The following is a 14,430-nucleotide window of genomic DNA, read 5'->3' as shown; positions in this document are numbered from 1 at the left end:
ACTAACTGGCGCTTCTAGCCCATTCAAGCGTTGATTCAAGCATATACCACCTTTACCCACTGGCACAGCCAGGTCAATCCCAAACTCTGCCAATGGTTATGTGTACGTACGTAGTTTGATAAACAGCATCAGCGGGCACCTAACGAGATTATTCAACCAACGTGTCGTAACAGTACCCACGAGGACTATGACACTAACAAATTTTAATGTTTAATCATAACTTTGTAAAAGTGAAAACTGAAAGATTCATCTCCAATCATGTACAATTATAGCTCCATATCGAGCCTACCAATAGAAAATGGACATATTCAAACAGGTGACATCCGTTATTGTTCATAAAGCTCTCAGCCTCATATCAAGCAGAAGTGCAGAACAGGCTCTTACCAGATTGTCATGAACTGAATTTCGTAACTTCAGTTTCTAGCATGAAAATGCTTCACTAAGAGTTTCACGCATGAAAATACTTCACTGGGAACACGTGATTAAAGAATCTCGCCTGCCTGTTTCGCGCTAGAAAGTAGAGACTCAAAAGAAGTCATGCAATGTCATCAAGAACAGAACATAAGGTGCAATCCTCGCTGTTGGGAAAACCTGGGTAGTATTGGCTTGCCATAGTTGGATGACAGCGAGAATAGCTGTAACTTCTCCAAGATAGCAGTGATTAAAAAAAAACTATGCGTCACTACAATCCATACATCAATCTCAAGCTTTATACATGAAGACGGGGAGCCACAATCTGATGTATTCTTATGTGATAAGCTGAGAGATCAGACCAACCTAATGCATTTCGATCTCCTGCACAGGAATGGCGTTCTGGTCTGATTGGCGGGTATCAGAAGTACCAGACGTGCCCGCTATCTCAGATTTGCACAGAGGGCAAAGTGCATTTATCTTGAGCCATTTATCAACACAATCCTTGTGGAAACAGTGTGCACATGGAAGTTCACGGAGCTCATCATTGTGCGCATACTTTGCAAGACAGATGCAGCAAACCTGCAATACCAAAGAGTAATAAGAAAACAAATAAGTGATGATGATTAAAAAAAACTCCTAAAAATTCAAGATAGACGTACAGCGTCTTCAGCAGAAAGCGATCGCTCCTTGTCAGTCCCTGCAGCCACTATCCCTCCTTCTTGGCCTTCAGCTTCACTTCCTGAACCATGGCGGCGTTTCTTGGTTTTGAATTTATATGTAGGCAAAGCATTGATAGATTCTGAGGTAGCACCCCTTGTATTGTTTGTATCTTCTCTAAAACCCATAACAGATATAATGCAGGGGAGACAACAGCATATCATTGCACAGAGGATGAACGGCATGGCATACCCAATGCAACTAAAAGTGAGGAACACAATGCACAACCTGGTGGGAAGTAAAAGTCAGCAACAGGATAAATGAGGTGGCATCTCATCCATGGAAGAACAGTTTGCATTTACCTGTACAAGTTTGGTGCATCAGCGGCAGAAGAATGGCCACCGAATATCCACACGTTTCCAACAACAAACCAGACGGCAAAGAAACAATCCAGGGCCATCTTGAAGTGGTCAAACAGCGCATTAATCCTGCAGATGGCACGGTGCATTCATCTTTAATGCATAGTCATTTTGCAGCATGCGTAAATGAACAAAAACAAGTGACAGTTAATCATATTCATTGTAAATATCGATCCATTTTTTTAAGAAAAAAGAAGGCAGGGGTACCTAGGATTAGCAAGCACAGCATTTCGTGCAGCATTTCTACGGCGTTCTGATGCACTTGCAGCATGAGTGGCTTCATTTGAGTTGTTACGAGCGGACCCTTGAGGTGCATGTGCTGGCTCATGCTCACCATTTACAATATTACGGTGTATATAGCGCCAGTAGAGATGGGGTAACGTTGCAAAACAACCAACAGTGTAACCTATGACCCACTCAAGTAATGGAGCCTGTGGGTGTTCCTTTCTTGACAGACAAAGAACAACAATGGCAGCTACAATCTGGCTCACGTTGACGATAACTTCAATTGAAATCCACAGTCCAGAATTCAAAGGGCTTCTGTGCCGACGAACATAGTTGTCATTTCTCCTAGTGCCTGAAGTCTGCCCTGCATTAGGTATGGCACCTATTGCTGATGGTGCCTGCAAGGCAGGTACTAGAGCTCTTGTTGAAGGCCTGTCCACAGGATTCAATTCTTCATGGTTCTCTCTACCAACACTATGAGAAACCGAAGCAGAAGGACCAATTTCCCTTGGAATATCAATTATGTGCTCAGGACCACTTACACCTGTTGCTTGCTCCATCCTCAGTGTTCGTACAGTATGACCTTGAGCTAAGTAACGTGAGAGGCTGAGTTCATCAGCATTCAGGAGTAGACAAGAAAAGAAGCAAGTTTCACATTTAGAAGCTCTGCAGTCTTCCTCAAAGGGCAGGAAATATTTCTCTGTGCCCAACAACAGAAGCTTCCAGATTTTAAATGAACCTTCAGGTATAGATCTCCAACTGCAAGATAGTTGGTCTGCGAGGCCACAAGGGAAAAAGAAACATTAGTCTTCTGCCATATGGACCGATAAAGAAACAAACAAATTCTATGACACATACTGAACCAATCCAGCAATATCATTCAAAATTCTACGCATTATGGATATTTTCACAAGAAAATACCCAATCAGTTAGGTTGAAGACAAAATGGTTACCAAACATAATATTGCCAAGGCCCAAGAGATTAAAAAAATATGGACTAAATATATTGCCATAATAAGTACACTACCTTTGTTTTGAGTTAGGCTAAAATGGTTAAATATTCGATTTAGCATGAGACTAGTAATGAGTAAATATAAAAGGCAGCAATAGAAAACTACAAATTGCGCATGATAGCATAATGACACTTCGGTCTATGGAATGGTATCGAATTTTTCATTACAGCAACAACCAGTTGCTTAGCCAGGCTAACACAAGTTCACAACCACAAAGATATACAACTTTTCATTTGGGCTGAGAAGAGTTTAATACTTGAATTCTCAAGAAAAAATCAATGCACAAAACACTAGAAAGAAAAGATTAAAAAATAAGCTGGGGAAATACTGGAAAGCATATGGAGGCGTGCTATTTTATTTTATTGGTGCCCACACCAGTGAAGGGCACATAAAAGAGTCTCAGAAATAACGAAACAGGCAAATTCGTGTGGGTAGGACAGATTGGTTCGATTCACCATAATACAGCATGACTTTAAAGGGTGCCATGTCTGAAATATAGCAATTAGCCATTGAGCACATCCCATGAGGTTTTATTTTCTTTTTTTTCTTTTTTTTTCGAACCAGGGCATTCCCCATTTACATTAACAAGCAACGGGAATACAGCATCAGAAGAGATGTTTAAGAAGCGAAAGATCCGGACAGTCCACCCTACTTGTCCATTTTTGTTTTATCTTCCTGCTCAGCCAAACTGATTCAGCCAACCTAGCAGAACGAAGGGGTCAGACAGACGCCAACTCTAACAAAGGACAACTGACAGTTCAACAAACAAGTCTTACAAAACGAACAAACCCATCGCATGAGTTGGGTTTGGAATTTTCGAAAACTAAACGCTTGCCCAGTTACAGGCCCAGGCCCTCTTACCCCCCATCACTTCATGAACATTGTCCTGTAATTTCTTGTGGCTAATCAACATAAGACAACCCTTCTCATTCCATCCAAAGTCGAAACAAAACCTTCTTCCTTCCTCTGCTGCCCATAGCATCGATGGTCTAATTTATACCAGATCACTCGCAACACCCACATCCTCAAAATTTGGAGGTCTAATCTTATTCCCAATCTACATGACTGGTATCCCCAATCTACATGACTGGTAGATTGACAGTCGAGAAGTGAACGACATTAGCTGCAGCCTCTATCCGACTATGAATAGTCCAGTTTTCTCTGTCCTGATGCATCGACTACAACGACAATATAATTCTGAACATTAAAAAAAGTAAAAAAAAAAATGGGCCCACAACAATCATATGGATTGGGACTACGCAGGAAAACCAAGACATAAACCACATCCAAGCAATTCAGTAACCTCGCGGGATCAAAGGAACACACGAACGAATTCGATGGTGCTATAAGTGGCCAGATCTGGGGAAGGGGAGGACCGAAGAGGCCGGAGTGTGATGGGAGCCGAACCTGTAGAAGAATTCGCCGGTGGACGCGACGGCAGCGGCGGCCCTCCCGTAGCAGGAGGGAGCAAGCGGGAGACGGCGCGCAGTCAGAGCCGGAGCGAGAGACGACGACCGCGTGCACGGAGCTTGCGCGTGTCAGACGAGACGGAAAAGGTAGACGAGGGTAAAGCCAACCCTAGCCCGGCGAGCTAGCACCAGATGCGCCCCCAAGACGGAAGGCGGCTGTGCCAGTGGACACTGCGGCGCGCGGCGCGCGGCGCAGAGGCGAGACGATCGGGGTCGGGACTGGCGGCCGCGAGGAAGGAGTCGCGTCCCTCGCCTGTGGTGGGTTGGGGGAGAGCGGAGGAAGAGGTGTTGGAGTTGGTGTGGCCTAGCTGTGCCGTCTCTCGTCTCTGGGACGGCGGGGAGTCGGGGAATCGGGTCTCGGGAGGATGCCTTCGGGTCTCCGCAAAGCGAGAGAATCCGTCAGAGAGATGGGCCAGGCCGGCGATGCGAGCTGAAGCAAGTAAAGCTTCTGTGTTTTTTTTTTTTTTACTCCGCGTGGCCTGCCGGCCCATATATATAGCAGAAATCAACAAATCCTACGCTGACCTCGTTTTAACTCCGAACTCCTCCAAAATACTCATCCCATCCTAAAATACAAGAGATCCAAAGTTCAAAATTTGTACCAAATACAAAGTATTTTGGATCATCAACCCCTTCTCTCCTCTGTTTTTTATGACAAAAAATATTGAAATCTCTTTTAGGCTTGACATCATCCAAAACAACCAACCAGTAGGTAAGTAACAATTGAACTACTTCCTCCATCCTAATGGGTAAGGGACAAGATGTTATTATGTTAGGCTCTTTATTTTATCTGGAAAAAACACTTGAATATCTTATATTTTAGGACAGAGTGAGTATACTTTTAGCCGGTTATTACAATAGCTACACCAATAGTAATATATAAAAAATACTAGTCCTTTCATAACAGGAGTTCTAAATAAAAGGAACAAGCATGCACTTCTAGCAAATCCGGTTGCTAAAGCTCTAAGAGCATCTCAAAGAGTTTTTCTAAAATTTACTTTTCGGGTCACCATTCGAAATGTTATTTGAGTAAAAATTCATTTCCATACCATTGTACCCTCCGACGGTTTTTTTATATCATGTGTGCACTCTAGAGAGCCATCCTCGCTCTCTAGCTTTAGCTAGCGAGAAATCTAGAATAGAGGATGTCTATATTTTAATATCTAATTAAAGAGTATGTCGGACAATATTTTTCACCAAAATTTTTATTCCATAAATTAGAAAAGGGGAAAGCTAAACATTATCTGGTTGTTTTAGAAGCTGAGAACATTGTCCGACACGCATCCAAGGGGAAAGCTAAACGTTCCCGTACCCGCTATATCCGTTATGGATGGATTCTTACCCATTTAGATGCCTGCGGGTAAAGATATGATTCCATCCTTGTCCCTTAATGGATCAAATACCCATCGGGTATCGGGTATCGGGGCCCTGTTGTCATCTTAAAAAGCCTGTTCGGTTGGCTGGTTCATATCATTGCTGGTTCGTAAAGAAGTACTGTTGGCTGATTTATGTGAGAAAAAAATATTATTCCGATTGAAAATTTCTGATCGTTTATGATAAGCCTCCGCCAAACAAACATGCTTTGTTAGTCGTGCGACTTGTCTTTGTGGGATGTATCAGGCAGGCTGTCTGATCCAGCCACGTTCGAGGGCATTCGTCCTACACGTGGTCGCCTGTGACTCTGTGAGAGCGTCTTTGAGCCTACACGCGCTGGTTTCCGCAGGGGCCGTGTCCGTGTCACACGCATCAACACGCGTGCTGGTTGCAGGGCCTTTATCACTTTCGTTATTTTTTCATCAGTCACACCAGCACTTAAGTGACGTAAGGATTATTGCATACTGGCACTTTTATTTATTTCTTATTTCTTTTTGAAAGCGTTGGCAAGTTGTATAGAATAGCTTATATACATAAATTTATCGAATAACTTATGTATGCAAGTTATGTTTGATATCTTTTGTACATAAGTTGTGTTTCATAACTTTTATATTTCTATTTTCTTTATTTTTCTTTATTCTTTTATTTCTATTTTGTTTTGTTTTATATGTTTTTAGTATATTATTTTCATTTTTTTTATTTTTTATCCTTCTTTTATATATCTTTTTTAAAAAAAATTGGCTTCGTTGGCAAGTTGTATAGAATAACTTATGTATACGGTTGTGTTTAATAAATTTTATACAGAAGTTTTATTTCATAACTTTTGTGTTTCTAAGTTTTGGTATAAGTTATAAGTTAATTTGTTCCTTTATGTTTATTAACTTTTTGTGTTTTCATGTTTTGACATAAGTTATAAGTTAATTCGTTCCTTTATGTTTAATAAATTTTGTACACAAGTTGTGTTTGATAATTTTTTTACATAAGTTGTGTTTGATAACTTTTATACATAAGTTGTGTTTCATAACTTTTGTGTTTTAAAATTTTGGCATAAGTTATAAGTTAATTCGTTCATTTATATTTAATAACCTTTTGTGTTTCCATGTTTTGTCATAAGTTATAAGTTAACTCGTTCCTTTATGTTTAATAACTTTCATACATAAGTTGCGTTTCATAACTTTTGTGTTTCTAAGTTTTGGCATAAATTATAAGTTAATACACATAGATTGTTATAAAAATAAAAGTCTCCAAAACAAATGCAAGCGAGATCAAGTTTTGTATGCCTCGTCACGTAAAATACACCGGTGCAGACGGGATTGAAAATTGATACACCATTCATAAGTTATAGCAATTTTAAATAATTTTTTTTGTTTTTTTTTCTAGCTTGCGTCAGGCTGACGTCACAACCCGTTAAAAATGGAAAGGGAGCATGCAAGGGTAGTGCTCGCAGTGTTGCGCGCTCACCTGTGTGTTTAAAATTCGATGATTCAAAATTTGTGTGTTGGAAGCTATCCACACACTCGATTCTTGTTATGCCTGACATCGGTTGTTTCCTGGCTATCAACACACGGTCGTTGGAAGCCTATGAAACATCCTAATGATAGGTAGACAGCCCCATTAGAAAGGATACAAACAGGTCTTCATTCCTGCAAAAATAAAAATAACAACAAAAATAGAACAATAATAATAACAATAAAGGGAAGCATTTTTTTCTTCAAATTTTGGTGCGCAACTCTCTCCTAGTCTGTTTTGTCCCTTTATTCCCCTGAGTAAGAATCCTAGTTACATTTACCAAAAATATTAGTACGTGATGAATTAGAGATAAGATTGTAATTAGTTTAATATCTCATCCTATCCGTGACCTAAACTCATGAACCATACTCATACATGTCAGGATATCACGCGTCCGACTATGAATGTTTGCGAGTTGTATGTTCCGCTGCAATGCAACGGTTTTATCGCTAGTCCATATCTATATCTATACCTGTTGACGGTAGTTATCATCCATCATAAACCGTCAATATAACTTAAAATCATGCATGAAAATGATCACCAACATAGACTTAGGGGTTTAAACTAACAATTTTCACGAGTTTTGGTGAATCTGTGTTTTCAGCAGAGTTTATTCAGAAAACTGTCAAGGTGGATCAAAACGTCAAATAAAATCACGCTTATCCGCAGCGAAAACTACTCCAGAAAGTTTCAGAGGACACCGAGCCATGTCACCGAAGCAGACCCCGAGGCGCTGCAGGCCGGGCGGCCCCCTGGTCCCACATGGCAGTCCCTTCTTTATACGTCGGTTCTCCACCGCCTTAAGGATTGCATCTACGCCGTTTATTTGATCCAAGGGCTCAGGATTGACGCTCCTGCCTATATATACTAGCCCCTGCCCCCCTCCCTCAGCAATGGTAATATGCCATAAGTCAAGAGTAGAGCAGAAATTAGGGTTTTCAGATAGAAGAGAATAAAGCTCTAATTCTTTAAAATTTTAGTATAGACTAGCTAGTAAGGTTCAAGTAGAGTTTGGGCTATTGCCCAGGATTCCGGATTCACCGTCTAGAGGCCAGTATATCAATTTTATCCCTCTTTATTTATGATTTTGTGCTACTTCAATATTATGTTGCTATTTATTATGTTTCTAGTTTGCTCTAGTAATATGCTTGATATAGTTATGATTGATGATGAATTTATGCATATGTTCACAAAGCGCTTAGCTCAATATTCGAGTGAGTTAAGTGGTCGACATTATGTAAGCGTGGTGCTTAAATATTATTTGACTGCGGTCGTATGGTAAATCACAAATGTGACACTCCCATTGAGGCCTTTGTAGTTCACTCCCCGTTTGTAGAGCAAGTAGAACTCGGTTGCGAAGGGAGACGAGTTCTGTTCTTGATCTTCCTTAGTAATGTTCCTTATGCATAGATCCAAAATTAATTATGTACATATGAGAGTGTATATACTTGAGTGTACAACAGACTTAGTAAATATGGAAGGACTTAGGAATCTATTGCTATTAATTAATCTCCTGCCTAGCCATACTACTTTTATAAGTATCTATTTCTATCACTGTTCGCCTAAACGGCCGTTTAGCCCGTTTACACACCGTTTAAACGCTACACGGTGGTACACCGTTTCCGTTTAATCGGTTGTTTTGACCGTTTAAACGGCCGTTTTTCCCGTTTAAACACCCGTTTTGCCCGAATAATAGGCTAAACGGTAGGTGACCGACTGTTTACCGTTTAGCGTTTAGGATAACACTGATTTCTATCTCTGCAATACCATCAATATTTTACACTTATCATTCATTTATCACTTGACTTACCCCTGCAATAGCATAAGAGTGATTATCTTATCATAAGTATACATATTTGTCAATCTCTCTGTGCCAACCCCATAGCTCCTCCCTGTGGATAAAATATAAATAACGATACCTGGTATACTCCCGGATGAAATGCTACAATGGTATATTATTTGTGCGCTTGTAGATTACTTAATATATATATTTACATGTGTTCTTAATAATTACCAACAACGCATTTCTAGCATCATGCTAGGGATGACAACTTAGTAAAGAGTGATGCTAAGAAATATATCAACAATAACTATATAGTATTAAAGTATGAAATATCTTTCTCCATCTCCCAGTCCGTCATACCCCACTCCCACCCCTCTTGTTCTTCTTCTGCCACTCATTGGCCCTGTTCGCTTCGCTGAAAAACAAGTTAAAATGTTGTTTCGACTAAAAAAAAGAAGCTGAAAAATACGGATTATAAGAGAAGTGAACATGACCATTTTTATCCTTCTCGCTTTCACGACCGTCCCTCGCTTCCACCCCTCTTGTCCAGTCACATGGTTTGTTATCTCTCACTTAGTTTGGAGTTACAAAAATCTTCATAGGCATCTCACCACTCATGCCAATGACCTACAAGCCGAGGCCAAGCCCATGCACGTTGCGACTTGGGACGACACGTGCGGCTAGCTTTTCATATTTTTAAACCTCACAACAGATACATGCAATAATCTTTTATTGTGGGTAGAATATATTGTGGCCTCAGGATTTAGTTGAAATAAGCTTGATCAAACCTAATTAAATGCAACAGAGCTAGCTCTATGTGACCATACAATAAATTCCGTTTGAAGGCACGAGCATATTTGTCGGTAGTAATTTATACCTAATAATAAAAAGGTAAAATTTCAGCCTCTTTTTTCGTCTGGGCCGTTTTTCGTCTGGCCCATTGAATAGCCCAACTGTCTCACTCGCTCACATTCGGCCTTCGGCAACCCAATCGCTCGCGTGTGAAAGGCCCGCTCGCTGGCGTTCCTGACGACGCACTCGCGTGCATGCCCGACGCTCCTCTCCCTTAAGCACCCCCTCCCCGTTGCGGTGGCGCACGGCGTCCATGTCCCCGCGCCCCCGGTGTGGCCGGTGTCTACGCACGCCGTCCATGTCCCTGCGTCCCCGGCGGCCGGTGGCCGGCGGGCGGCCGTCAACAACCCCGCGCCCTCCCCCACCGCGCCAATCCATCTCTGCCTACCGACGGGCGGCCCATCTGCGTCTGACTCCCGTTGGCCGGCTGCTGGCGCACGTCGTCCATGTCCTCACGCTCTCCCTCGCCGCGCCCATAGGTATCGGCCTCCCGACGGTCGTCTGTCGGAGGCCGCCGTACACGTCGCTCCCTCCTCTGCAGCGGTGGCGTCGCACGACACATCCGTCTTGATCGGCCTCCCGGTGTCCAGACCCAGACGGAATCGACTTGGTTCTCCATGTTCTATTCGATGCAGGTTTCTCTCTTTTCCCCCTTTTTTCCAGGATAATAATTCTCTCTTCGAGAATGGAATCGAATTGGTTCTCCATAACCTGTTCGATTCAGGTTTCTCCCTTTTTTCCTATTATAAATTAGCCTATGAATCATCTTTCTTGATATAAAAACAAATTTTAATTTTTGTTGACAGCGAAATCTCTGCATCCGAACCAGTTCGCCAGTTTTGAAGCTTGGTGTCGACGGATTGGAATTGAAAACAGGGACGTGCTGACAAGAGTAGCACTAGGGGTTACTTGAACATTGGTATAATTGATGGCTAGGATACTGAGAAGAGTAGTGCCGAGGAATTTTAAACCTAACTGCAAATATTGAAGCATTTATCCTTCCTATATTGGTGTAAAAAGAAAGGGCATCAAGACTTGTGAGCAAATAATCTTGTTGATAAAAGTTTGCAGATTTTGTTTCTTCACATCACAATAAATTGGGAGTATTTTATATCACCCAGTAGGCTTGGTTTTAGAACATTGGCGTGTTGATTCAGCTTTTGTAGTAGCCGCATTGTTCATTGCATTTTTTGGAGGTTGTGATTGTAGTCAGAACATTATCAACACTTTACAAGGAAGTTTGAAATTAGATGCTCTGTACAAATATTTTCGCCAACAAGTGACGTGGTGAGGTGGACATGTAAACAAGATGTACTTATTGATCATGTGCTCCCTGTTTAGATCTGAATATAGATAACATGTACTGCAACTATTAGCTGAATAATGCTCAGGGTTGAACCTTTTGGTTGTGTTTTTTATTCAGGTTTCTAGAAACATATCTCCGAGGTGCTGAACTTACTCTTCCACTCAGGTACAAGGAATTTTCAGACCCAACACCGCCCCTGCGCGCGCCTTGGGACCAAGGGTCCGGCCCTTCATGCAGCGTCACCGGAAGCTCGCTTCCCCAGCAGCGGAGCAGGTGAACAGGACAAGGTGGAGGCCAGGAGAATTTCGCGAGGCGAAGAAATCCATGAGCCACAGGTGCAAGGGGTGGGCGGAGGAGGTTCCCCTTTGTCCCGCAGAACTGAATAGGAATGTCCCTGTAAGTTGTTGTGAGTGTTGGGTTAACAGTTCATTCGCCTGACCTTGAGAAGTGTGATATTGGTCCGCAAAGTACAGTTAAGCATGTCATCTGAGAATTGCATTTTGCATTGACATTCATTTTCCTATTCCAGTTTCATTAGAGATGCTGATAGTCTTGATACTGCTTTTATGAAGTGTGATATTGGTTTTGGTTTAACAGTTCATTCAGGTCTTTTTAACTGTCATATCTCTCATGCATAAACCATGTTATTAGGGTGTCTGGTACATCTTTAGATGCTCTGTGATATATGTGAAGAACATTTACTCTAGAATTAAGCATAACTTTCACTTATCAAAAGCTGCTATATGAGTGCTTTTAAGAGAGACTCAATAGAGTTGTTTCAATACAGTTATGTTTTAATCATAGCTCATATGCAATTCTGTGTATCAACTAATGTTTTTCCTGCCTATGGAATTAAATCTAATTTGTGTCAGGGATAATCAATGTCTAAACTGAGTGCATATTTTTTTCAGAAGATTAGCTTTCTATTGTTCCTACAAATTATTAGTACTCTTTTTCAGTTATGCAGGATGATAATCTGCCGCTTTTTTTCGGTGATATGGATTGCGATTCAAACATAAAGTCCCAACGAAGTACGTTGGGCTCATTAAAGACATGTACAACAATGTTGTGACTAGTGTTCGAACAAGTGATGGAGGCACGGATGACTTCTCGATTAGGATAAGACTACATCAAGGGTCAGTTTTGAGTCCTTATCTGTTTGCCTTAGTGATGAGTGATGGATGATGTCACAAGGGACATACAAGGGGACATCCCTTGGTGTATGCTTTTCATGGACAATGTAGTGCTAGTTGATGAAAGCCGGACAGAAGTGAATCAGAAACTGGAGTTATGGCGGGAGACTTTGGAGCCCAAAGGTTTTAGACTCGGTAGAACTAAAACTGAGTATATGAGATGTGACTTCGGCACTACTACTCGGGAGGAGAAAGATATTAGTTTGGAAGGTTAAGTAGTGCCTAGAAAGGATACCTTTCGATATTTATGATCAATGCTACAGAGAGACGGGGAATCAAAACAAGGTGGATGAAGTGGCGCCAGGCATCTGGTGTCCTATGTGACAAAAGGGTACCACAGAAGCTAAAAGGCAAGTTTTATAGGACGACAATTAGACCTGCTATGTTGTATGGTGCAGAATGTTGGCTTATGAAAAGACGACATGTTCAACAGATAAGTGTCGCGGAAATACGTATGTTGGTCATATGAGAAGGGATCGAGTTCGGAACGATAATATACGTGATAGATTAGGGGTAGCACCAATTGAAGAAAAGCTTGTCCAACACTGGTTGAGATGGTTTGGACATGTCCAACGGAGACCTCCAGAGGCACCGGTGCGTAGTGGAATCCTAAACCAGGATAGTAACGTGAAGAGAGGCAGAGGAAGACCGAAGTTGACTTGGGTAGAGGCAATAAAAGGAGACTTCAAAGGATGGAATATACCCAAAGACTTAGCCTTAGATAGGAGTGCTCGGAAAATAGCTATTCACGTGCCTGAACCTTGATTGCTTCTGCTGGGTTTCAACTCTAGCCTACCCAATTTGTTTGGGACTTAAAGACTTTTTCGTCGTTCTTGTCGTCGTCATCTTTTTCAGTTATGTTGATGATATCCTTCAGCCCCACATCCTCAGGACCCCTTCGCGCCCAACGCACCCACATCCACTGTCCCGATCCTGACGCGCAGGAGACGGTGAGGCCTGGCGTGCTCCTTGCCCTCGACACAATCAGGAGGTTTGTGCTCGACTCCTTCGCGTGCTCAAGCGATCTGCGCTTGCACTCAATCTGGCTGGAGTGCTGCCGCCGCAGCGTTGGCCGGTAGGCGCTGGCCACCTCAGGCTCCTCCTCGCCTCCATCGCACGGGTACATTGCAATATGCTCACAATTTCCACTAGGATGTGAGTCAGCCCTCTTCATTCCTCCATCACCCCTGGTCTACTTTATTTGCTTCTAGATCTGGTGGTTTCGTATGTGACCATATGTGTTCATTACGGCTGCCTGCTAAGTCTCAATTAGATGTCAGATTGTTAGTTGTTTAGTGTAATGCTAGATAAATTAATCTCGGGATTTTCAGTGTACTGCTACTGATTGTCAGATTGATAATTGTGCATCATTTCTATGGGGGGATAGATTATTAAAGTGAGTACCAATGCCTTAGCCTAACATGAATTTCTAGAAATTTGATAACATTATTTTCTGTAATCATGTCCACTTTAATCTATTAATATTTAATAATCATGCCATTATTTATTTTCAAAATTTCAGTTACCTTGACTGCAAGGAGGAGCATTGGTACCCTGGGTTGATGGTGGTCCTGTGATGTGGATGACACGAACAAGCCGAGGGTCTCCATCTGGTGCCACCACACAATCAGCTTCCATGACATGGGGATGAGGTCTCAAGGAACACGTCTACCATCCAGTTTCAAGGATGTCGCTAATATGGATGTTTAATTATTGAGGTTTTACTCATACCATCAGTCTTATGAAATTAGTCCTTCATTAAGTTGAGCTGGAGGCAATAGGTTTTGCTATCGCTGCAGCAGTGCAGCCATCACTTGTGCTGTCCCTGTAGTTATTGCGTTGTTGGTCCATAATTTGGTGCTTATATGATGACAAGTGAACTTCTGCTGTAGATTAATTTTTATTATCTAGCTTATTTAAAGGATTGAACTTCTGAACCTCCCATCTATTTGGAAACTGTACCAAATTTGATGCATTTTGGAGTTGTTTTTAGTCTTTTCAGCTTATTGGCTATTTATTAAGAATCAACACATCGTTATGCATATGGGTGCCCCTATAAGAATCGACAATAGGCCTCGTTTGCTGGTCTGAAACTGGCTGAAAAATATTATTCCGGCTGAATTGTTGTGAGAGAAAAACACTATTCCGGCTGAAAAAAGAAGTCGAACAAGCCGAATATAGGGTAAGCCGAACAGGGCCTCTGAGTAGTAGTAGTA

The 14,430-nt window shown here is 41.8% G+C and overlaps 1 protein-coding gene and 1 long non-coding RNA gene across 5 annotated transcripts; one reads left to right on the top strand and one right to left on the bottom strand.

Moving 5' to 3' along the window:
* Positions 1-579: 579 nt before the first annotated feature.
* LOC136478228 (E3 ubiquitin-protein ligase At4g11680-like) lies at positions 580-4,522 on the bottom strand. The gene is made up of 5 exons (XM_066476583.1): positions 4,136-4,522; positions 1,698-2,490; positions 1,434-1,559; positions 1,074-1,359; positions 580-993 (listed from the first exon to the last, which is right to left on the bottom strand). Exons 2-5 carry the CDS (start codon positions 2,273-2,275, stop codon positions 778-780), a joined length of 1,206 nt encoding a protein of 401 aa, XP_066332680.1. The 5' UTR covers positions 2,276-2,490; positions 4,136-4,522; the 3' UTR covers positions 580-777.
* A 5,650-nt stretch (positions 4,523-10,172) lies between these two features.
* LOC136478236 (uncharacterized) lies at positions 10,173-14,159 on the top strand. 4 transcript variants are annotated; one of them, XR_010764220.1, is made up of 4 exons: positions 10,173-10,350; positions 10,522-11,417; positions 11,981-13,334; positions 13,737-14,159. It is a non-coding gene; the product is annotated as an uncharacterized lncRNA (long non-coding RNA). The 4 variants fall into 4 exon arrangements; XR_010764219.1 differs by having other exon boundaries at positions 10,522-12,157; XR_010764217.1 differs by having other exon boundaries at positions 10,522-13,334.
* Positions 14,160-14,430: the final 271 nt, after the last annotated feature.

The sequence above is a fragment of the Miscanthus floridulus genome, chromosome 8, assembly GCF_019320115.1.
Source record: "Miscanthus floridulus cultivar M001 chromosome 8, ASM1932011v1, whole genome shotgun sequence".
NCBI lineage: Eukaryota > Viridiplantae > Streptophyta > Magnoliopsida > Poales > Poaceae > Miscanthus > Miscanthus floridulus.
This window is presented reverse-complemented; position numbering and strand designations above follow the sequence as displayed.